This window comes from Taudactylus pleione, unplaced genomic scaffold (genome assembly GCF_031769625.1).
Source record: "Taudactylus pleione unplaced genomic scaffold, aTauple2 ptg000485l, whole genome shotgun sequence".
Classification (NCBI taxonomy): domain Eukaryota; kingdom Metazoa; phylum Chordata; class Amphibia; order Anura; family Myobatrachidae; genus Taudactylus; species Taudactylus pleione.
Window position 1 is genome coordinate 7,879,325 of NW_028284887.1, and position 25,382 is coordinate 7,904,706.

The following is a 25,382-nucleotide window of genomic DNA, read 5'->3' on the forward strand; positions in this document are numbered from 1 at the left end:
AGATGTAAAAATAATGCCCGCTCATATGATGCATAAGAGGCTTTGAAACAGAATAAAGAAAGGGCTAATGATTTGGTCTTCATACCTTGGTATAAGAAGATGGGTATGGCTTTAACTCTCTATGGGTTACAAGTTGAAAATGCACATAATATAGAGGTATTGGCCTGGTTATTTGACAATGTAACTGATAAAATTTTATATGTACTAGATATAACAGCTGATACTTTACGGTATCATGTTAAAATATTGAGGCAACATCAATTGGTTTTGGATTATCTGACAGCAGCTCAAGGAGGTATGTGTCAAATAGTGGGTCCCGCATGTTGCAATTATATTGCAGACAATTTTAGTGACCCTATAACAGCACATATTAAGGAAGTACATAAGTTAAAAGAAGAATTTAGGAAAGCTCATAATGACCCAGAGTATGACCTAGATCAGTGTTGGCTAACCTTGACACTCCAGCTGTTGTGGAACTATATATCCCAGCATGCCCTGCCACAGTTTTAGCATGCCCTAATAGCAAAACTGTAGCAGTGCACGCTGGGTTATGTAGTTCCATAACAGCTGGAGTGTCAAGGTTAGCCAACACTGACCTAGATAGTACAGGATGGCTATCCTGGCTAGATCCAGCTAATTGGTTCTCTGGGATCAAAGGGTGGTTCATGGAAATCTTAGATTTAATAGGATATATTTTAATAATGATTTTAGCAATATATTTGGTGATCAAATGTGGTATATGGTTATTAGGAAAATTTTGTTCTAGTGTAGAAAATGTTAAATCATATCCTGTTAAGATGATAACTAATACAGGAGAAATTTGGAAGGTATATGGTGCAATATCACCTGAGAACAAGGTTGGAGTGTCACAGGAGTAACAAAAATGGAGTTTTCAAGCCATTTTGATGTTCAGTGCTCTCAGTCGGTTTTGCAACATACACAGATTGTAACACAGTCCAATATATGTCAATATGTTTTAGAATGCTAACTAGTTCGCTATTACAAATGTATTGTTATGAGACAACATATACTTAAGACTGCGTCAACATGGTTTTACCTTCAACTACGCACCATAAATGTACTCAATTTCTAAGATAACAGTGCCCCCTACTGTCTCAATCTACTTGGGTGTATTGCAAAAGATGACCTTTATACCTTTTAAAATGCCTATTCAGGAGTTTTTCCCTCAGCATCTAGCCTATATTAACTGTACTGTGTCAGTGTGGAAGCAGCCTTATTCCTGGAACCACACTGACTGCAGAAGTGCCTGGAGATCCCGTTTGAAAGTAATCCAGTCTCTATATGCTAAGAGAAAGGCTCCTGGATTTTGCTGATGTGATTGCTGAATTACTGAATGAATCAACAATTGTAGCTAAGTAAATTAAATTTACACTTTTATATTCATTTTGTTTGTTTAAGTATCATTTCTGGGAATCCACCCATCTGGGATTTTTTAGATTGAACCCACTTGTAACACCAACGCAAGGGAATTATACTAATAATACCATTTGAATGTATATATCTCCGTTTTTATTTACATATATCAGCTTCATAATAAGGTTAAGGTGAATTCAAGGAGATTGCTAGAGTCTAAAGGTAGTCAGGGAGACTCCCTGAAATAGTAGAAATCAGGGAGAGTTACAAGTATGAATTGGGGCAGATGTATGAAGCTCTGGAAAGTGCACAGCGATAAACAACCAGTCACTCTGCTGCCAACTGTCCTGTTATAGGCTGTGTTTGAAAAATGACAGTTGGGAGCTGAGTGGTTGGTCATTTATCACTTTGCACTTTATCACTTCCCAGAGCTTCATACATCTGCCCCATTGTGTGTTTAATTCTCAAGCTGCTTCCAATTTATGTATAAAGGAAACCCACTTTGACTGATCAGGAGTCACAGCTTTCAGTCTTTTAGTATGTAACAGCTCTGTCTTATGTAAAAAAATCCATGATTATATGCTCAGAGGTGGTGAAAACTCTTTAGGGATTTAAAGAAAGTAGTGCAGTCATAGTTTAAAGTGGTTATAAGTAGAGATGTGCATGCATGGGTGTAACTACCATTGGTGCAAGGGGTGCAACTGCTATGGGGCCCAGAGCTGAGGGAGGCCCATCTTTCTTGTCATAGTTACCGGTGTTATATACATTTTTCACCATTGGGTGGTACATAGGAGACCTTACAAACTTTTGCTATGGGGCCTCCAAATAACTAGTTATGCCCCAGTGTGAATGGACCCAGGGCCGATGAGATTTGCTCATGTGGCCCTGCGCAGCAGGAAAGCGCCAAGCTGGAGAGGCGCTGGCTTCTCCATTTGCCAGGCACCCGCTGAGATTTTGTTCCCAGTGGGTGCCTGTCGGCTCCTTCCCTGCAGTCAAAGGCTGGAACTCACTCCAGAGCTCTGCCTTCCAGCTCCCGCAGTGTGCGAAGAAAGAGATGTCATGACATCCAGTGGCGTATAAGGGGGGTCGTGCCCTGGGTGCCATCAGACCGGTGGCACAAAGGGGAGCGGCACCGACCGCAGTCCAGGACACTGGTCAGTGTAGTGCGAGCTGGGCTGGAGCTAACTCATGAGCTCCATCTTCCGGCTCCCACAGTGGGTGATGGGAGAGACGTCATGATTCAGGTAAGTGTTGTTGTTTTTTGTATGTGTCTTTGTTTATATATGTGTATATTATTGTATATAATATATATATATATATATATATATATATATATATATGAGGCACTGCTGGGGGGAGCACTGCATATGGGGACTACTACTGGGGGCACTATATAAGGGGCACTACTGGAGGCACTATATAAGGGGCACTACTGGGGGCACTGCATAGGGGGACTACTACTGGGGGCACAATAAAAGGGGCACTACTTGGGGAATTGCATAGGGGGAACCACAATTTGGGGCTCTGCATATGGGGGACTACTACTGGGGGCAGTATATAAGGGGCACAACTGGAGGCACTGCATTGGGGGCATTACTGTGGGTACTGCATAGGGAGGACTACTACTGGGGAACACTATATAATGGGCACTGCATAGGGGGGACCACTACTGGGGCATTGTATAGGGGCACTACTACAGGGGGCACTACTACAGTTGGCATTACAAGAGGGGCACTACTACTTGGGGCATTAAGGTGCCTATGGAATGGAAAGGAATGTTCCCAGAGTGACGAGAAATGGTGCTGTCATGTTGCCACGTCCTGATTTTCCAGTGGCCACGTCCCTTGTGGCATGTGCGCACCTACTTTGGGGGAGGGGCCCTTCCATTTTTTTTTACTTGCCCTGGGCTCCAAATACCCTAGTTACGCAACTGATGACGCCTCTCCCATAGTACTGAGCGCAAGGAGCTGTAGGACAGCGACGCGCACAGCAGGAAAGTACAATGTTGTTTGTCTGTGTCTCATTATGTGTAAGGGGCACCAGAGGCGTCACAGAGTCTGGCGACACCTGGTTAGCACTCTGACTATTCCTGCCATGCCCAAAATACAGTGGCGTGGCCTTATGGGGGATCCTGATAACTTCACTCCAGGGGCAGCCCAGTATCGCTGGAGATGCTGGCTGCCCCCGGAGACTTGCCTGTCAGCACTTCTATGACAGGAGCTGGTTGCTGCAGGAGAATGCAGCACTCGGCTCCTGTAACTGCAGAGGAGCTGGCCCACTGATGGGCACTACTGCGGGCATTGAATAAGAGGCACTACTACTGTGGGCACTGCAAAAGGGGTACTACTACTGTGGTAATTGTATAAGGGGCACTACTACTGTGGGCATTATGTGTAAGGGGCAATACTACTGTGGGCATTGTATAAAGGGCACTACTGCTGTGGGCATTGCATAAGGGGCACTACTACTGTGGGCATTGAATAAGGGGCACTACTACTGTGTGCACTGCAAAAGGGGTACTATTACTGTGGTAATTGTATAAGGGGCACTACTACTGTGGAAATTATGTCTAAGGGGCAATACTACTGTGGGCATTGAACAAGGGGCACTATTACTGTGGGCATTGCACAAGGGGCACTATTACTGTGGGCATTGTATAAGGGGCACTACTACTGTGGGCATTGTATAAAGTGCACTACTGCTGTGGGTATTGTATAAGGGGCATTACTACTGTGGGCAAGGCATAAGGGGCACTATTACTGTGAGCATTGTATAAGGGGCACTATTACTGTAAGCATTATATAAGAAGCACTACTACTGTGGGGCAATGTATAAGGGGAAATACTGCTGTGGGCATTGCATAAGGGGCAATACTACTGTGGGCATTATGTGTAAGGGGCACTACTACTGTGGGAATTGTATAAAGGACACTATTACATTGGCCATTGTATAAGGGGCACTACTACTGTGGTCAATATGTGTAAGGGGCACTACTACTCAGGGGCGCCGAGAGGGGGAGGGGCTCTACTTCCTCCTCCCTGTCAGCTGAGCAGCCCAGCACACGCTGCTCAGCTGACAGGTAACATGTAACACTTATCCCTGCACAGCTCATCCACTGTGCTGAAGCTCATATAATGAACAAGCACCAGTGCTAATGCTTCCGTTGGGACTAAAAGACACATGTCTTGCACAAGTGAGTACGAGAGGCCAATTTTATAATTGCATCGGGAGAGAACGAGCAAGTCTATCCATCTGCCTATCACCCTCGCAACATTTTCCAAATAATGCAGAAAACAACTGTAAAAAAATGTTTGCAGTCCACAAATACAAGAATCCAATTCACATATACATTCTGGTATTGTCACATTGAAACATAAAGGCCTCTTGTGGGGGATTGGTATGAAGTCCTGATGCCGGCAGCCCGGAATTGAGAAGATCCCAACAGGGCAGGTAAGTACTCTATACCTACCCCTCTCCCCCCCAACCCTAACTCTCCCTTAGTGGTGCTTAACCCTAACCTCCCCCTAGTGCCTAACCCTAACCTCCCCCCGGGGGTGCCTAACCCTCTTACCGCTCCCTAAACCTATCCCTCCCGGGAGGGGGGGGTTTCTAACCCTAACCTCCCCCCGGGGGTGCCTAACCCTCTTACCGCTCCCTAAACCTATCCCTCCCGGGGGGGGGGTTTCTAACCCTAACCTCCCCCCCAGGGGTACCTAACCATAAACCTCTCCCCTAGGGGTGCATAACCTTAACCCTCCCCCAAACCTAACCCCGCTAGGCTCCCTGTACCTAACCACCCCCCCTCCGCACGGCTAATGCTAAGGGCACCCCGGACTTACCTCGGTCGTGCTGGCGTCCTTCGGCGTTCCGATATCGGGATTAAGATAGGCGTCGGTATTTTGCCGCCTATCTTAAATCCCTTGCCAAGATTCCAATCCCCTCTTGGGGTACTTTGACAATTTGTTAATGACTTCCTTGGTCAATATTTAAAGTTTCTATGCCTACCATTTGTTCTTATTCACATAAATTATGTACAGAATTACATAGACATATTTACATATTTTGTAAAACAAAACCAGCTAAATGGCTACTACAGCAAAAACAATTATAATAGAGTCAGTTACTTCATAAACACAGTAAGCCTCATTTTACCCTGGAGAACTGCTATTATGGAAGCAATGCAACAGAAATCAGCTTGTATTGTCATTGTGTTAGCATATGATCAGAACAAAGAAATACTTCACATGTGATTCCCATATGTTAAGCTTGCTTTAGCTCTTACAGTACTACAACAGCAATCCAAATACAGTACTAACAATTGGACAAAGCATTCCGTAACTGCAGTATGTAATTATATAGAAATATGACAAATGAGAAAAGTTTTTGTGTTTATAGATGACCCTGGTGTGCTAACAGTTTATAGTAATAATGCAAAGCAAATATGGAAAATTAGTACAGTAAGTCCTTGAGCACAATAATAATTTTTGGTCAATAGAATTTTTTCCATTATTCAATGACGTTCTGCAAAAATAATTAAATAATTGTTATTAAACGTATAACACTTCAAAATCATTTATAATTTGGAACAAGTAGTAGGAGACATTCCTTTTAATTAATGTGGTAATGATTTTATATGCAGGGTGCTTTTATATACTATCCCATTAGCTATGGGCTAAATTTTGTACAAATATAATTTTGCGGTTGGACCGGCAATAAGGCGGAAGTGCCATGTTCTGTGCAATGCCATTCGCACTATGGGCCTGATTTAGAAATGGGCACTAATGCTGCTGCAGCAGCAAATTTGGACGCAGCGGCTGTGCGAACATATGCAAATGTCTCAGTCGCTGAGATTTGTATTCAGACGCCTACCAGCAGCTTCACAAATCCAAGCGACTGTGTACAAAGACGCAGCATCGGTCACAAATTAGTCGATAATCAGCCTTCTGAGTAACCCTATGGGTGCTCAGAATGGCCACGGAAAAAGATGGCAGAGCCATTTTTACAGCAAACAGGATCGCAGTCGCAGGCTGAGACATAACCTGCCTGCATTTGAGTGGCCGCCACCAACCCCGTTGATTTTGCGAAGTCGCCAGTGGCCACTACAGACAGGCACCCTTGTAGACACTTTGGGCACTGCTGCAGTTCTGGATGCCGGAGGCCCCGCCCCCTATGCGCAACATTATGACATCATGCGTAAAGGGGCCGGCAAGGGTGCTCAGAGGCCTTGTTATGGCTCTGTGTCTAAAGTTCTAATGCCTACACGGTTACAATGCTGTATATCACATTACTACCATGTCGCCATGCCATGTTCAACATTCCAATGTACACATTGTCAGTGCATACTGATCCAGTCAAGACACAGACAGTCTTACATAAATAAGTACTATATAGTGTTTGAACTGTGTACTGGAATTCTAGCATTTATTACTAAGGGGTCTTTTAACTAAGCTGTGTTAGGAGATAAAGTGAACTGTGATAAAGTACCAGCCAATCAGCTCCTAACTACCATGTCACAGGCTGTGTTTGAAAAATGGCAGTTAGCGCTGATTGGCTGGTACCTTATCACCGTTCATTTTATCTCCTAACACAGCTTCGTAAATAGACTCCTGTCACTGTTAAGCACATCAATAAGGATCAGCGCTACTTCACACAGGGGTGTGGAGTCTACTGTATCAGTGGAATTCACCAGGGACCTCACATGAACGTTTGGGCATAGCTGCGCCTTACCCGCAAGTCGCTGGAAGCTCAGTAGACAAAGGGTAGTCAGCAAGCTGAGATCTGGTACACTGGTAATCAAAATTAGCTGAAGGAGCTTTCAGGAGCAAAGTCAAAGCCAGGACACAGGTGCAAGGTAAAGTACAAGACAACAGGCAAATGGGGATAGTCAGGACAAGCTGGTTCAAAGAATATGTAGAGAGCAACATACAGTATGCTGGGGACTACGAAATCAGACCTAGTACTCTGGCAGCATGCCGCCTACAGAGAGAGACTTGTACAGACTGGCTCATTACCATCACTGATGTCACTGATCACATGATCTTAAAGACAAAGGAGTGAGGGTGCCATCATGCTGTAAAGCTGTGCCAGATCAGATGTAACTGTTACACTAAGGTCAGAGACTCATTGCCAAGCTTTTTGTCTGCACACTGGAATACATGTTTCATTCACTGTTTATCTGTATAATTAATCTCCCTAATGGTTGAAGTTTCTCATTACCCTGTGTAACATCATAACAACAATAACTTATCAAAAATATAAAACACGTGACAACAGGAGTTGGCATTTCAAATTAGGTCAAATTTATTTTCACATTAAAAATCAATATTTAATTATCTATGTTAGTATGGTGGCAGACAAAAGAAAGGACAACTGACGAGACAAAGTCATGCATTCAATAACACAAACATTGGTGTTCAACGCTAACCAATTAATAAAACATCAACACACCCGTACAAGCAGTGTCACAATTTCCTGGCAATGACATTTGGCCTAATAATAACTGATCAGGAAAGCCCACCCAGTGCCAAACCAACTAAACAGCCATTCTTTCCACCATCGAACAAAAAAACAAAGACAAGACATATGGTTGGGGATGAATTTTTAAAAGACAAGTGCTGCTAACCAGAAGCCACTAAAAAAACACCTTAAAATCCCACCCCTCCCACACTATAGGCTACACTAGACTAAAAGATAAAGGGGCAATCATAAAATTCTTAAAGTGGTCCCACTAAATAAAACCACAGGTTCTGGTCTCAGGCGTACAATCGGTGCTTGAATAATATTTTAGCATTTCAAGACCCTATATGGCAACATTCAGCACACAATACTTTAGGTTCCACATGGCATGCCCTGGACGGCACTAACAACGTTTTGCAAAAGTAGGCTACATTTTTTGTGCATGTCCATAAAGCAAAAATAAAAGAAAATGCAGTAAGAATACTGATAATTAAAATAATTATGATAAAATCCACATCTACCATGGAGTATTAATAAGGTTCTTAACACATTTGGCAAAAAATGCATGCCCACGTCAAGGTGAACCTCATCAGATGGGTCACTAACACTGACACATTGTATCAATTTATCCAGGACTTACCTATAACAGTATATGACAATGGAAGGACCTATATTAATTAAAATCACCTCGGGGCAGGAGGGCGGGGTGCTAGTCCAGGCAGGAGGAGTCTCACTTTCAAGTGTACTTTATATTAGGGGTGTGCACCGGCCACTTTTCGTGTTTTGTGTTTTGGTTTTGGATCTGGATCTTTCTTCGTGTTTTGGATCTGGATTGGTTTTGCCAAAACCACCCTTCCGTGTTTTGGGTTCTGGGTTTTGTGTTTTGGATCTGTATTTTTTTTTAAAAAAGCATAAAAACAGCTAAAATCACAGAATTTGTTGGTTTCTCTGCTCCTATGCTATTATTAACCTCAATAACCTTAATTTCCACTCATTTCCAGTCTATTCTGAACACCTCACACCTCACAATAGTGTTTTCATGTCCAAAAGGTTGCACCGAGGTAGCTGGATGACTATGCTAAGCGACACGAGTGGGCGGCACAAACACGTGACCCATCTAGGAGTGACACTGCAGTGGCAGACAGGATGGCAGTTAGAAAAACTAGGCCCCAAACTGTACATAATGCAAAGAAAAAAAAGAAGTGCAAGATGGAATTGTCCTTGGGCCCTCCCACCCACCCTTATGTTGTATAAACAGGACATGCACACTTTAACAAATCAATCATTTCAGCGCCAGGGTCTGCCACACAACTGTGGCTGAAATGATTGGTTCGTTTGGGCCCCCACAAAACAAGCTGGCAATTAATGTGTCCCTGCACAAACTGGCTCTACGGAGGCAAGATGTCATCCTCATCCTCCTCATCCACCGATTCCTCACCCTCTTCAGTGTGTACATCCTCATCCTCACAGAGTATTAATTCGTCCCTGCTGGAACCACAGGTCCCTCTGTACGTTCTGGAGGCTGGTCTCCCTGGAAGAGTTGATAATTCATTTTATGAACATCATCTTCTCCACATTTTGTGGAAGCAACCTCCTACGCATTTCGCTGACAAGGTTCCCGGCTGCACTAAACACTCTTTCGGAGTACACACTGGAGGGGGGGCAACTCAGGTAAAATAGAGCCAGTTTGTACAGGGACCTCCAAATTGCTTCTTTTTCCTGCCAGTACAGGTACGGACTGTCTGACATGCCTACTTGGATGCTGTCACCGATGTAATCCTTTAACAGACAGACGCACGCTTGTCGCTGCTTCTTTGAGGATTCAAGTGCGGCTACAGCCCACACAATTCACAAAGACAGAAAAAAAAAAAGAATATTTTTATTGTTTGTGGAGCACACTTTGAGGGTTACACCACCCTTTAACAGACAGACGCACGCTTGTCGCTGCTGCTTTGAGGATGCAAGTGCGGCTACAGCCCACACAATTCACAAAGACAGAAAAAAGAAGAAGAATATTTTAATTGTTTGTGTAGAACACTTTGAGGTGTCACCACCCTTTAACAGACAGACGCACGCTTGTCGCTGCTGCTTTAAGGATGCAGGTGCGGCTACAGCCCACACATTTCACAAAGACCGAAAAAAAAAAGAACAATATTTTAATTGTTTGTGTAGAACACTTTGAGGTGTCATCACCCTTTAACAGACAGACGCACGCTTGTCGCTGCTGCTTTAAGGATGCAGGTGCGGCTACAGCCCACACAATTCACATAGACCAAAAAAAAAAGAACAATATTTTAATTGTTTGTGTAGCACACTTTGAGGGTGTCACCACCCTTTAACAGACAGACGCACGCTTGTCGCTGCTGCTTTAAGGATGCAGGTGCGGCTACAGCCCACACAATTCACAAAGACAGAAAAAAGAACAATATTTTAATTGTTTGTGTAGCACACTTTGAGGGTGTCACCACCCTTTAACAGACAGACGCACGCTTGTCGCTGCTGCTTTAAGGATGCAGGTGCGGCTCTGACGTTTCTGTACAGTCTCGGTATCGCCTGCCTAGTGAAGTGGAATCTAGACGGGATTTGGAACCGAGGACACACTACCTCCATCAATTGTCTAAATCCCACTGCACTAATGTCGGATACCGGACGCACGTCTAACACCAACATAGCAGTCAAGGCCTCAGTTATACATTTTGCTTCAGGATGACTGCTGTCGTACTTCATCCTCATCGCTAGGGACTGTTGGAGGGTCAATTGTTTAGTAAAAGTAGTGATGTTCCTACTTCCTCTCTGGGATGATGAACAACTCCCAGCAGCAGCAACAGCACTAGGAGGAAGAGGTTCTTGATCTTTCCCTATTTTATTTTTATCGGAGAAAGTTTGGTCCTCCATTTATGTTATATTGATATATATACGTGCGGCTAAAGCGCACACAAACACAGAAAATATTATTTTATTTTTGCTGGAGAGTAGTGCACTTTGTGGGTTACACCACCCTTTAAGAAATGAGCCAGCCGGCTCTTTACTTATGGGACACAGGCGCACGCTTGGCGCTGCTCCTTTGTTGATGCACGTGCAGCCACAGTGCACACAATTCACAAACACAGAAAATAATTTTTTTTTGGTTTGGACTGGAGTGTACTTTCGGGGGTTACAGCACCCTTAACGGTCAAGCCAGCTGGCCCTTTACTTATGACACAGGCGCACGCTTGGCACTACTTTGTTGATGCACGTGCGGCTACTGCGCACACAATTCACAAACACAGAAAATTATTTTTTTTTAGGTTTGGACTGGAGTGTACTTTCGGGGGTTACAGCACCCTTAACGGTCAAGCCAGCCGGCCCTTTACTTATGACACAGGCGCATGCTTGGCACTACTTTGTTGATGCACGTGCGGCTACTGCGCACACAATTCACAAACACAGAAAATAATTTTTTTTTGGTTTGGACTGGAGTGTACTTTCGGGGGTTACAGCACCCTTTAACGGTCAAGCCAGCCAGCCCTTTACTTATGACACAGGCGCACGCTTGGCACTACTTTGTTGATGCACGTGCGGCTACTGCGCACACAATTCACAAACACAGAAAATAATTTTTTTTTAGGTTTGGACTGGAGTGTACTTTCGGGGGTTACAGCACCCTTAACGGTCAAGCCAGCCGGCCCTTTACTTATGACACAGGCGCACGCTTGGCACTACTTTGTTGATGCACGTGCGGCTACTGCGCACACAATTCACAAACACAGAAAATAATTTTTTTTTGGTTTGGACTGGAGTGTACTTTCGGGGGTTACAGCACCCTTTAACGGTCAAGCCAGCCGGCCCTTTACTTATGACACAGGCGCACGCTTGGCACTACTTTGTTGATGCACGTGCGGCTACTGCGCACACAATTCACAAACACAGAAAATAATTTTTTTTTAGGTTTGGACTGGAGTGTACTTTCGGGGGTTACAGCACCCTTAACGGTCAAGCCAGCCGGCCCTTTACTTATGACACAGGCGCACGCTTGGCACTACTTTGTTGATGCACGTGCGGCTACTGCGCACACAATTCACAAACACAGAAAATAATTTTTTTTTTGGTTTGGACTGGAGTGTACTTTCGGGGGTTACAGCACCCTTAACGGTCAAGCCAGCCGGCCCTTTACTTATGACACAGGCGCACGCTTGGCACTACTTTGTTGATGCACGTGCGGCTACTGCGCACACAATTCACAAACACAGAAAATAATTTTTTTTTTGGTTTGGACTGGAGTGTACTTTCGGGGGTTACAGCACCCTTAACGGTCAAGCCAGCCGGCCCTTTACTTATGACACAGGCGCACGCTTGGCACTACTTTGTTGATGCACGTGCGGCTACTGCGCACACAATTCACAAACACAGAAAATAATTTTTTTTTTGGTTTGGACTGGAGTGTACTTTCGGGGGTTACAGCACCCTTAACGGTCAAGCCAGCCGGCCCTTTACTTATGACACAGGCGCACGCTTGGCACTACTTTGTTGATGCACGTGCGGCTACTGCGCACACAATTCACAAACACAGAAAATAATTTTTTTTTAGGTTTGGACTGGAGTGTACTTTCGGGGGTTACAGCACCCTTAACAGTCAAGCCAGCTGGCCCTTTACTTATGACACAGGCGCACGCTTGGCACTACTTTGTTGATGCACGTGCGGCTACTGCGCACACAATTCACAAACACAGAAAATAATTTTTTTTTTGGTTTGAACTGGAGTGTACTTTCGGGGGTTACAGCACCCTTAACGGTCAAACCAGCCGGCCCTTTACTTATGACACAGGCGCACGCTTGGCACTACTTTGTTGATGCACGTGCGGCTACTGCGCACACAATTCACAAACACAGAAAATAATTTTTTTTTAGGTTTGGACTGGAGTGTACTTTCGGGGGTTACAGCACCCTTAACGGTCAAGCCAGCCGGCCCTTTACTTATGACACAGGCGCACGCTTGGCACTACTTTGTTGATGCACGTGCGGCTACTGCGCACACAATTCACAAACACAGAAAATAATTTTTTTTTGGTTTGGACTGGAGTGTACTTTCGGGGGTTACAGCACCCTTTAACGGTCAAGCCAGCCGGCCCTTTACTTATGACACAGGCGCACGCTTGGCACTACTTTGTTGATGCACGTGCGGCTACTGCGCACACAATTCACAAACACAGAAAATAATTTTTTTTTAGGTTTGGACTGGAGTGTACTTTCGGGGGTTACAGCACCCTTAACGGTCAAGCCAGCCGGCCCTTTACTTATGACACAGGCGCACGCTTGGCACTACTTTGTTGATGCACGTGCGGCTACTGCGCACACAATTCACAAACACAGAAAATAAATTTTTTTTTGGTTTGGACTGGAGTGTACTTTCGGGGGTTACAGCACCCTTAACGGTCAAGCCAGCCGGCCCTTTACTTATGACACAGGCGCACGCTTGGCACTACTTTGTTGATGCACGTGCGGCTACTGCGCACACAATTCACAAACACAGAAAATAATTTTTTTTTTGGTTTGGACTGGAGTGTACTTTCGGGGGTTACAGCACCCTTAACGGTCAAGCCAGCCGGCCCTTTACTTATGACACAGGCGCACGCTTGGCACTACTTTGTTGATGCACGTGCGGCTACTGCGCACACAATTCACAAACACAGAAAATAATTTTTTTTTTGGTTTGGACTGGAGTGTACTTTCGGGGGTTACAGCACCCTTAACGGTCAAGCCAGCCGGCCCTTTACTTATGACACAGGCGCACGCTTGGCACTACTTTGTTGATGCACGTGCGGCTACTGCGCACACAATTCACAAACACAGAAAATAATTTTTTTTTGGTTTGGACTGGAGTGTACTTTCGGGGGTTACAGCACCCTTTAACGGTCAAGCCAGCCGGCCCTTTACTTATGACACAGGCGCACGCTTGGCACTACTTTGTTGATGCACGTGCGGCTACTGCGCACACAATTCACAAACACAGAAAATATATTATTTTTTTAGCACTTGGGGGGAGCACCCCTGATGGACAGAGCACCCCCTGGACAACACTACAGCACTCCTTTAGGACTGGGACACTGCACAGGACTTTGGAGTGGACACAGCCCCTATGGAGAACTGACTGCACAACACAGTCCAGCCAGCCCCTATGGACTTTGAAGTAGTGGACACAGCCCCTATTAACAACAGCAGCACAGCACAACACAGCCAGCCCCTATGGACTTTGAAGTAGTGGACAACAGCAGCACTACACTACACTACACTACACAGCCCTAACTCCCACCCTCCCTCTTCACTGTCCACAGCCGAGTGAGAAAATGGCGCCGACGCGGGTACCTTATATAGGATCCAAAACCCGCGAGACTCGGAAGGCGGGATGATGACGTTTTGCCTCGATTTCAGATCCGAGTCAGGCGGGAAAAGTCGAGCCTGATTCGGATCGGACTCGGATCGGGGGGGCTCGGGGGGGTTCGGATTTCAGAAATCCGAACCCGCTCACCCCTACTTTATATACACAAATACAAAGGAAAGGTGAAGTGAGAGGGGGAAGTCACTGGACTGCCCACCCTTATTTCAAACATTGAGCCTAATTCAGCAGTGCACACATGCAGAACGGGTCTGCGAGCCAGCACGGAGACTGTCAGCAGACTGTCAGTGATTAACAGTCTGCTGGCGTTTGTGGGCGGGGAGGGGGTGGCAATGGCTTCCGTTTCCCGAAACGTAGGCATGTCGCTGCCCTTGGGGTGGAGAGAAGAGGCCAGGATCTCCGTCGGCCTATGGAGATTTCCTGTCCTCTTCCTCTAATCTGTGGCGGCCGGCTGCGGGTCCCCATGGGTCACGCAGCCAGCCGATGGTCCGCAGAGTATCGATGCTGCGTTGGACAATGCAGCTCAGATACGTAATGCAGCAGGGGGCGTGATGCCTCCTGCTGCATTTCCATAATTGCAAGGATCTCAATCGCAAAGCTGCCTGGGTGCAGCTTTGCAATTGTGGTCCTTGCTGAATTAGACCCATAGTACGAGGTGCTACCATGCTGAGACTTGTAGTGCCATGCATAAAAAGGTGACATTTATTTTTTGCAAAAGTAGGCAACCACTGTGTGCATGTCCATAAATCATTAAAAATGCAGGTGCACACTCTAAGCATTAAGAATACTGATAATTAAAACAATTATGATAAACTCTACAATTAACATGGTGTATAAATAAGTTTAATTGTAGCGTTTATCATAAATGTTTTAATTATCATTATACTATATACTGTTACTGTATTATGACGGATTTTACTCATCAGCTGAATGATGATATATGCTATTATCGTTACATCAAAACCGGAGTTCCACATGCTGGACCATAGTTTTGCTGGACTATAAACTTCCAGGTAATAATTATGTCAATATTTTATTGCTTTATTGAAATGATGTTGCCTTTGTAAGACTATAGTATGTTTGATTTGAGGAGCTCAACCTGTTAAAGCTCCTTAAAGGAATGTTAGTGTAGAGGTATACATTACCTAAGAGATAGGACTTTCCATCCCCAAGGGGGTCTTTCTGGTATCTGGGAACATTAAATGGTGGAAGCATGTGGAATGTCTTCTCCAGCAAAGGTTCCAGTCTAGATGCAGAGGGGTCAGCAGAATGGAAAAAACTGTACACTTGACTGCAAGCAGGGCGGGCACGGCACACTAGGGAATAAAATAAAATTAAGAGCATTTAGAATGGAAGTCAGCATATCAACATAGTACAATTAATTCCTGTAACTTAACATAAGGCAATGTTTGTTTTATACTAGTTATGTATAAAAACAAATAAGAATTTTACAATTAGATTGTTCATATTATATACATAGTTCAACTGTTTTTACGGACTCGTTCACAAAAAATGTAAATGTATATATTAACCAAGGAACGTGGGACTATGGGATATATTTTTACTAAGAGGTGGTTTTGGAAAACACAGAGAAACTAGACTTCAGAATACAACAGGACATTGGAGCACCATCGATGTTTTTGCATTTACAAGTATACAAATTCAAGAACTACTAAGCAGAACTGCCTCAAACCCGACGACAATTTAAGTGTACAGTGTTACAGTCAGGTGCATAAATATTGGGACATTGACATAATTTTCATATTTTGGCCTCTATTCACCACCATTACTTTTGGCCCCTTAAAAAGTGGGAGGCATATATAGAAACCGTTGTAATTCCTACACCGTTCACCTGATTTGGATGCAATTACCCTCAAATTAAATCTGAAAGTCTGCAGTTAAAGGACATCTTGTTTGTTTCATTTCAAAGCCATTGTGGTGGTGAATAGATGCCAAAATATGAAAATTCTGTCAATATCCCAATATTTATGCACCTGACTGTATATGTATGGGTATTGTGATCCTTACATGTGGCAGAGTTAAGGTGGTTTGGGAATAAAACACAGCAAAAACTGTTGTAAAACATATGGAAAGCAACTGGAAACCCCATCAAAACTGCTGAATAGTAAATTTACCCCTGTATAACTATCTTTATTGTATAGCACCATTGTCTCTCCTCCGTTTCAGCTGACAGAAACATTGGAATAAGATTGACACAGGTGCTGTGTGAGGGTGATGGCAGATATGGTAACATACAGCAAAGTCATCAATCAACACCAAGGTGAAGGAAAATGCTTTTAAGGTATACATACAATGGTACATGGTACCCACTAAACATCACTCCACATATAGTACCATCAGAACGCTGACGTGCTGAAGGAATTGTGGCCATAGTTGCTCCTTTCTACATATATGGCAGGAATGGCCAACAATGTCCTGCTTTTGGGATGAGATTTTGGAGCTAATTATGTGAGTTACCACCATACAGGATCCTAAAGGCCCTTTAGTATATTTCACTATACGGACAGTGGTACTGTACATGCTTATCCCCAAAATGCCCACTCATGTGTTATCACTAGGAGCACTGACTTGTGACCAACATTGGATCCCCCAGGACTAACACACAGCCTATAAACAACTTTCAGGGTATTATATCTAGTATCTACAACAGCAGACTGCAATTATAACAGCTATACCTTTTTATGTATGGTCCACTAATCTATTATATGTCCATATCTGACTTACACTATAGGACGTGCATCACCGTCTCTGTATATTTTTACTTAGGGATACTTAAGGCTTATTATAATATAATAGCAATCAGCCATTCTACCTGTTTTAAATCCAGCTTCCTTTACTCCCCCCCCTTTTTTTTTTACTTTTAGCCACAATGTATATATCTTTATACCTGTACACCTTTATTTAGAAGATAACTCATGAAGGCTTGTACACCATCAGTGGCTTACACTGACAGGCACTGCAAAATTAAGGTTTACTTAGGATGTTACTCTGAATGGTTTTCCATCATTACTATACAGCCCCCTTATTCCTTCGCTAAGCACTGATACTTTATCATTCTGTGATATAGCACTCTTTTTGTTTTTGCTTTGCCATCCTATTTAGGGAAACTGATAATGTTGTATGATCTGATGTCAGTAACGGCCCTATCATACTATATCTTCCTCAGCGCTCTCTCATTGACTGCTTAGTTATGTATTAACCTTGTCAGACAGTCATCAGCAGAAGCACTGTGCTCTCTGCCATTAGTATATACTCTCTGGCACTCTCATTAACCTTTTGCTGCCTTTGGTAAGAGGATTAACAGCAGATGTTATATACATACAGGCATGGTTTTTCTTTCACACACCTTTACACTCCATAAAGTAATTGTGTAATTGAGTTGACAACTACTGTATTATAAGTGTGAACTAGTGGTGGATTTAACATTTATTAAGTCATACCAACTGAATATTATAGAGATCTGTTTTGCAATATCTTTACCGTAGTTTTATACATTTATATGGCAGATACATTCTGAAATCTCTTTTACCCTTGTTTTCTCTGTACTCTTATTGGCATAAGGACAACGGTTTCCAGAGGGATCCTGGCCAAAAGCAGATACAGTACTATTTTGTATATATTAGTGTAAATCATATTGGGACTCTCATAGGCCGTCCAATGTCAGGTGACAAACGGCCAAAAGTAGAAACCATATTTGCACTATATGCATGCTTCCTTCTATCTTTATCTATTGTAATATGATTATTGTTTTCTCTTTTTGCCAAGAAAGTGGATGCTACGGAGAGCGGCGCCAGGATTGAGTTGAGTATGGGATCTTTTTTCCAGGTACATCCGTGGAATCTACATGGAGAAGTGGACAGACCAGCTGTAAAGGTATGTGTGAGTGAGTTAGGTTTATGTATTAAAGTTTTACTAGAAACGGTGTGTGTGTGTGTACTGTGGTTTTGTAACTATTTTACTGTGGGGATATGGGTGCTGGCCTCCTGCTGGTACTTGTAGTTCCACAAGTGCCAGAGGGCAGACATGCTGGCACCTGTAGTTCCACTGTAAAGTACAACAGTTTTCTACTATTTTACAGTTTATTACCCCTGTACCCACAGCCCAGGGGTGCGGGGAAGAGCCCCGGGCTTCAGACCAAGCCTAGGGTTTCGGTAGAGGGGGATCCCTTTTTTGGGGGGTCCCCACCATCCTGAGATCCCCAGCTTGGCCTGACCATCTTGGGGTGAGAATGCTTTAGCCATGGAGACCTGGTAATAGGGTCTCCTGGCTGTGGAATTACACCCCAGTCAGTTTGGGTCCAGTGCTGGTTATAATATAGGGGGACCCTACGCAATTTTTTCCCCTGGCCCTGCAGCCAGGTGCTGGTTCCTAAATTACGGAGGAACCCTACTCGTTTTGTTCCCCGTAATTTTTGGAACCAGGACTGGCTGACCAGTCTGGGACTGGTTATGGCTTTTTGGGGGTGGGACCCTACGTATTTTTTTTTAAATGTAACCATTCTTTAACAGGTATAACACACAAGCAGCCTTCACATATCTCACTGATATGTGCAGGTTGCTAGCTCTGGAGAGATTTGCAGAGAGAAAACACTGCAATCTCGGGTGAGTAATCTCCTCTAAACTTGCTACTCGGGGGAGATATCTCGATCTGCTTCTCAATCGGAAAACTCACTTTCAGCTAAACTCACCTCTTAGTAAATTTGCAAGATGAAAAACGGGAAAATCACTCGAGATTCAGCGATACAAATCTAGATTAAAAAAAAAAAAACTTGACCAAACTCGAATCTTAGTAAATTTACCCCATGCTGGCCTGGAGATCAGAGGGGTTTGATATGCCATTTTGTTGTGTTTTCTGCTTTATCTCTGCTTTATTCATGTGTGTCATTTGTATAACCTCTACAGTATTATTCCCTGCTATTTTTGCATGCTCTTTGCCATTGTATATAAATGTATTTAAGTAAATATTATATATATATCATACACAGTAACTAGTATATTAATAAATAAAATGACAGGACTGTTGCAAGGAAAGCTGGTTTGAATGCAGTAATCAGCACAGGACCAAATAAATGATAATATCCCTCAATAATTCTCAATTATGTCAGCTACTCCAGAAGATGGGTGAGAGGGTGGCACATGGGGAGTGACAGAAACTTGTCCTTCACTACACATGCGCATTCTCAGAAGAGCTGAGCGGGTGCCTCTGGGATGGATGGACCAGTAGTGCTATGCCCCCATTACTGCCAGGCAGTAGAGCAGCCACAGAGACTGTACCCACAGTGATTACATAATTGTTTCTTCATTGAACATACTGTAAGTTTAGCGATTTCAATGGCGCACCATTTGGTTGCTTCTAAAATGAAAAGGGAAATGTGCTTCTCCAAAAAGAGTAAAAATATAGTCATCATAATCGTAACTTGGAATGTATGTGTGTGGGAGGGGGGTCATCATGACTTCTAAATGCTCAGAATAATATGGTGAATAAGCCATTTATAGGCCAACATAGGCTAATCCAGCAAGTTAGACTTTCCACTCTTTTCTTTATCACATCTTACACAACAATTCTACATTTAATCAGAGTTGTGTTTAATCTTGATGCTCATTACTATTAAGAATCAACTGGATGAATTTGCTAAATGGCAGCATCATAGATCATTCTTCATTAATGATAATCAAGTATATTTACAGGAATTATACAGTATGTATTTGCTCCAACACATCCATTTATAAAATATTATGTTGAATTTGCGGTTTTCTTATGCACTGACATCTTTTGTCCCCACAATTAAGGGGGAGATGTACCAAATCTTGGAGAGAGATAACGTACCAACTGATCAGCTCCTAATTGTCACCTTACAGGCTGTGTTTTAAAAAAATGACAGTTAGGAGCTGATTGGTTGGTACTTTCTCACCACTTTATCTCTCTCCAAAGTTTGATACAATTCCCTCTGAGTACCAATTAAGTCCCTTTAAAAATACATGGATAGTGACTGCGCCATTTGTACAATGAAGGGAACAACTGTACACAAAACGGTAATGAGTGGTTCATAAAGAGAGACCACAGGAGAAATGGCAGCAACATCTACCTAGGACTTTGTTACTATACATGTGACATTTCAGTCTATCCTGTGAATGCACCTTTGGCTTTTACTATTGTATTGTAATATTTTACAATATCACCTAATCATCTTAGATTCAATTAAAACATTATATCAATCGAAGACTCTGAGGTAATATTTATAGTTATACCAAAGCTATTAATGAACTTGGGCACTTTCTTGTCAGAGTATATAAAAAACAAATCTTTGCAAATGTCTAAAATAAACAAATTAAGGTGAGCTATTTGGGATGTATCTATGCATTCCATTTGATCTTGGACATATTACACTATATATTTTTTTTTCCACCTTTATGTTTCAGTATCGCGCCAATAATATGCTTTGCAATCTATTAAACTGAAAGGTGTTTGGGGACATTTACAATCCCTCGCGTACATAAATTAGCCACGCGATGCTATATTTAGCTTGAGTGTTCATTGTGTTCATTGGCTGGATTGTAAGGTATTACGGATGTGCGAGAGGGGAAGTGGGCGTCTGCATGTTGTCCGTGTGAGTGATTTGCAATTGCAAACATTAGCATACTCTCGCAGCAGACTTGTGTAAGCAATTGCAACGGCGATCGCATTAGCGATCCTTGCTGAATCAGGCCCTAAGACAGTAAGGGAAGCAGGCAGAAGTTCCAATTGTCAATGAAACATAATATGTAAAAAGCAGTGGTGGATCCAGGGGGGGGGGGGGCGATCAGGGTGATCGCCCCCCGTACACAAAGCCCCGATTCCCAATAGCCACGCCCACTTATTTACAGAGAAACAGGGTCAGCCAGGCTAGCGCGGCTGCTGCCTGTCATCAACAGCTCAGGTCAGTGGCGGATCCGGGGGGGGAACGATTGCCACCCCAGCACACTGCTGCCTCCAGTGTGACCACGCTGAGATGCACATACACATTGTCCCGGCAGTCCTGCTCACAGACCCTCCCTCCTGCATGCTCATTGTCTGGCATCTAGTCAGCTTGAGTACTGCGGTGCCACGCCGAGCTCCCTGCTACCGTGTCTCACAGGTCCCTGCACCTCCTGCACTCTCCAGTATCCCATGAATAAGTTTCCCTACGAAACGGGAACCGGGCACGAGGCCACACCCCCTTTCCCGAGGCCATGCCCATTCCCTGAGGCCACGCCCACTTTTTGGAGGTGCGGGGATGCATGGCATCCCTCCCCGCATCGTGTGTAACAGCGGGGAGGGACGCCACTGATAAACGCTATAGCTTACCCTTACCTTTGCTGGAGAGCACTCCTGCATCTAGAAAGCAGCCAGCAAAAGGGACCAGCCTGCCTGCCAGCCAGAGATCTGCAAACCAAGTACTGTAAGTGGAGTTGGAAGTGCCTGGTAGCTTTGTACAAGTAGGGGTCCGGACAGTATGATAAATGGACCCCTTAGTGTGGTATCTCGGGGGCTGTTTACACAAAATGAATGAGCTCTAAATTATCGGTTAGAAAGTTTGTGATGTAGGTGATTTTCTGTATGCCTCTCCGCTCTCCTTATACCTAATCACATATAGATTTAATCAGAACGTCTGAAAGATATAAATTGTCCCTCCAAAATAAAGTCTGTTATTGGAAAATTTCCTAGTGAGGGTATTAATAGCATTATAATCTGCTATACTAATCTTTGGATGACAATAAGGGATAATAGGGCTATTCAGAGTACGCTCTGCCAATGTTTTTGCAAATGGAGACTTTTTTTTGCCATTGCACATGCGTGAAGGTACGTTACCATAGTCGCACACTGCAATCTTTATTCTCAGTGTGATTGACAGTCAGGGAGCATTTGGGGAAGGCTCCGGCATCTTTTATGTTGGTCATTCTGAGTGACCATAAACTCGATCAGGATGTTGATGTTTGCATGATCAGCGACTGATGCAGTGTATGTGTACACAGTTCCGCACAGCTGCAATGGCTCAGGTTGGTGTCTCAGCACAAGACCCGGCTGTTCACAGCTGCAAAAATTGCAGGAGCATTAGCGTACAACTCTGAATCAGGCTCAATGGCTGTTAAGTAGTACAGTAACTGTTAATTGCTTTTAGTGAATGAATATCACGGACAGTCCATTCATATTGCAAAGAACAAACTTGATCTCAAAATACATTTATTTTAGTGACACATAGCGTAATAGGGCGCAGGGCCTGCAGAAGCCGGGACCGGAGAGGGTGGGAGTTGGGACCGGAGAGGGGAGGAGTCGGTACTGACCAGTAAGTCGCCCCCCCTAAAACATAAGTCTAGATCCGCTGCTGGTGCAGGTTGCCGCGGCGCAGCACCAGAGACTCTGGCAGATAGAGTCTGTCACCCACTCACCTGCACACCCTCCTGGACGGACATGAGATAGCAGAGGTAAGTGTCCCGGGGAGGCCGTCTCACCAGCAGCAGGTCCCAGTCTCACCAAGCCCAGCGCTGGTCCCCACCCTGGCATTGCTGTCACCCTCTGACCAATTATCTGCTTCGGCCCGCTCCCCTCACCCAGCAGTACGGCCAATCACATGCGGTGCTCCCTGTGACTGACAGGTGCAGAGACCTCAGGGTTCCAGGCACAAGTTCAATTATACCCCTTTTACACCAAAATCCCGGGTCCGACCCTGGAACTTGAACACTGGTTATTCGCGGGTTTGCCCCGTTTACACTGAACCCGGGTAATTCCTGCTTTTGTCTATAGAAGTCATTAAAAATGGTCTGTTTTAAGGTCTGACAAAGATGGTCACAAAAGGCAACAAAAGAGAGGGGTGGGGACTGCTTACAGCATTGCTACAGACTGCTGTCCTGGCTGTGGAAGGCTGCGTATCGGAATCGGTATGAAATACTGCCGGCCGCATGGTTCAATTCCTGTCAGCGGCAGCCCGACATCAGCAAAGTTCCGAGCAGAGGAAGCCCGACAGCGCTGGAAATCCCGATCGTGGATAGGTGAGTATCTACTAACCTAACCCCCCTAACCCTAACCCTCCTTAGGGGTGCCTAACCCTAACTTCCCCCACAAGTGCTTAACCCTAATCCCCCCTCTAAGTGCCTAACCCTAATCCCCCCTCTAAGTGCCTAACCCTAACCACCCCCTTCCCCGCTGCCTAAACCTAAGTCCCCCGGGGGGGTGCCTAACCCTAAGTCCCCCCCGGGGGGTGCATAACCCTAACCCTCCCTCCCCTTAGCCTAACCCTAACCCTCCCAGGGGGGTGCCTAACCCTAAGTCCCCCCCAGGAGCCCTAAACCTAACCCTCCCCCCTGCGGCTGTCCACTTGCGGCGCCCGGCATCACTATGATCGGGATGTCGGGCGCCGGTCTCCCGGTGTCGGGGAAATGCGGGCGTCTACATCTAGATGCCCGGCATTTCACCCTTGCCGGGATATGACAGTCGGGAAGCCGGCTGCAGGTATTTAGGCAGTCAGCTTCCCGATTGCATACCGCCTGCGTTTGTGGCTGTTGGTCAGGCTGTGGTGCAGGCTGCAGTTCTGGCTGTGGCAGGCACTGTCTTCCTGCTTTTGTGGCTGCTGGTCAGGCTGCTGTGGTGCAGGAGGTTAGTAGGCAAGCGATGGCTTATTGTGAGTCTCTCTATGCAGGGCACTGACAAATTACATCATCTGCCAGTGCCCCAGAAGCTCCAATCAGCATCATTCAGAGCTAGCCGGGTCAAATAATCAGGGTAGCAGCCGTTTACACTGCCTCATCACCCGGGAACAACCCGTTTTCAACCCTGCTCTCAACCCGAGTAAGATTGCCCGGTAAATCGACCCGGGTTATTTTTTTGGGAGCCGTTCACACAGAGCCTCAACCCGGATCGACCTGGCAATAACCCGGGTTATTTGTTTGGTGTAAAAGGGGGATAAGTGACAGTGAGTGTTTACTCCTCAGTCAGTGACAGTGTCTGAGATCCTCTCTGCCGTATATCCTGTGCAGTGTACACCACCATATGGTACAGGACATATTATTATGCTCTAGTCTATACCCATCATATGTAGTCATATTTACACACTACACACTATAAACAGTCTGCAGTGAAATATATATATATATATATACTGTGTATATATATATTATATATACATATATTACACTGCAGACTGTAAATAGTGTGTAGTGTGTATATATATTTACATATATATACACACTATATATAGCATGTGTGTGTGTGTGTATCTATCTATACACACATAGACACTATATATAACATGTGTGTGTGTATCGATCTATCTATACACACACAGACACTATATACACCCTTGGGATATTTTGAGAACACAAAGTAGTGGTCAAGTTGAGCATTACAGTCCTTTCGGGCTTTTATTAAGAATAAGGTGGACCATATATTATTGTGGGGGAATCTGAGGGGGTGGGGGGGGGGGGGAGTTAGTATTATTCTTAAACCGCTTCCCCTAAAAGTAAAGTCTACATCCGCCACTGGTAAAAAGTATATAGATATTACTAGACTTTCAGTTTTACTTATGCGGAGGATGGAGACATATAGACAGATTAAAGGAACACAGCATTACAAATGTTCCACCATAAATAGATAAATAGGAATATCTTTGAGCTTAAAATGTTTCTAGAGAATTTGGATAGCATTAAAGAAGTTAATCAATGAACCAGTTTAAAGCTGTTAAGATTTGCTCTAGTGCACATATGCATCATAAATGATGCTGAGCAGTGAAGAAAACAAATCACCCTAGGGAAATATAAATGTACATTATTTATGCCAGCAAGGACTCATGGTAATAATGTCAAAACTATAAATGTAGTCTTTTTGATTTATGCAACAATGTGTGTACTGGAGCAGCATTTCAATCAACTATCTTTGCTACCACATGAAATAAGAATGTACTAGGGGTGTGCACCGGCCACTTTTCGTGTTTTGGATCTGGATTGGTTTTGCCAAAACCACCCTTCGATGTTTTGGGTTCTGAGTTTTGTGTTTTGGATCTGTATTTTTTTTAAAAAAAGCATAAAAACAGCTAAAATCACAGAATGTGTTGGTTTTTCCACTCATTTCCAGTCTATTCTGGACACCTCACACCTCACAAAAGTGTTTTTATGTCCAAAAGGTTGCACCGAGGTAGCTGGATGACTAT

The 25,382-nt window shown here is 44.2% G+C and overlaps 1 protein-coding gene across 1 annotated transcript in view; it reads right to left on the reverse strand.

The window, feature by feature from the left end:
• PITPNM3 (PITPNM family member 3) overlaps positions 1 to 25,382 on the reverse strand; it is a 767,267-nt gene that overhangs the window by 52,493 nt on the left and 689,392 nt on the right. The window contains exon 10 of the mRNA XM_088449478.1: positions 15,349 to 15,519. Within this exon, the coding sequence (XP_088305604.1) occupies positions 15,349 to 15,519 (171 nt within the window). The remainder of the gene's footprint in view (positions 1 to 15,348; positions 15,520 to 25,382) is intronic.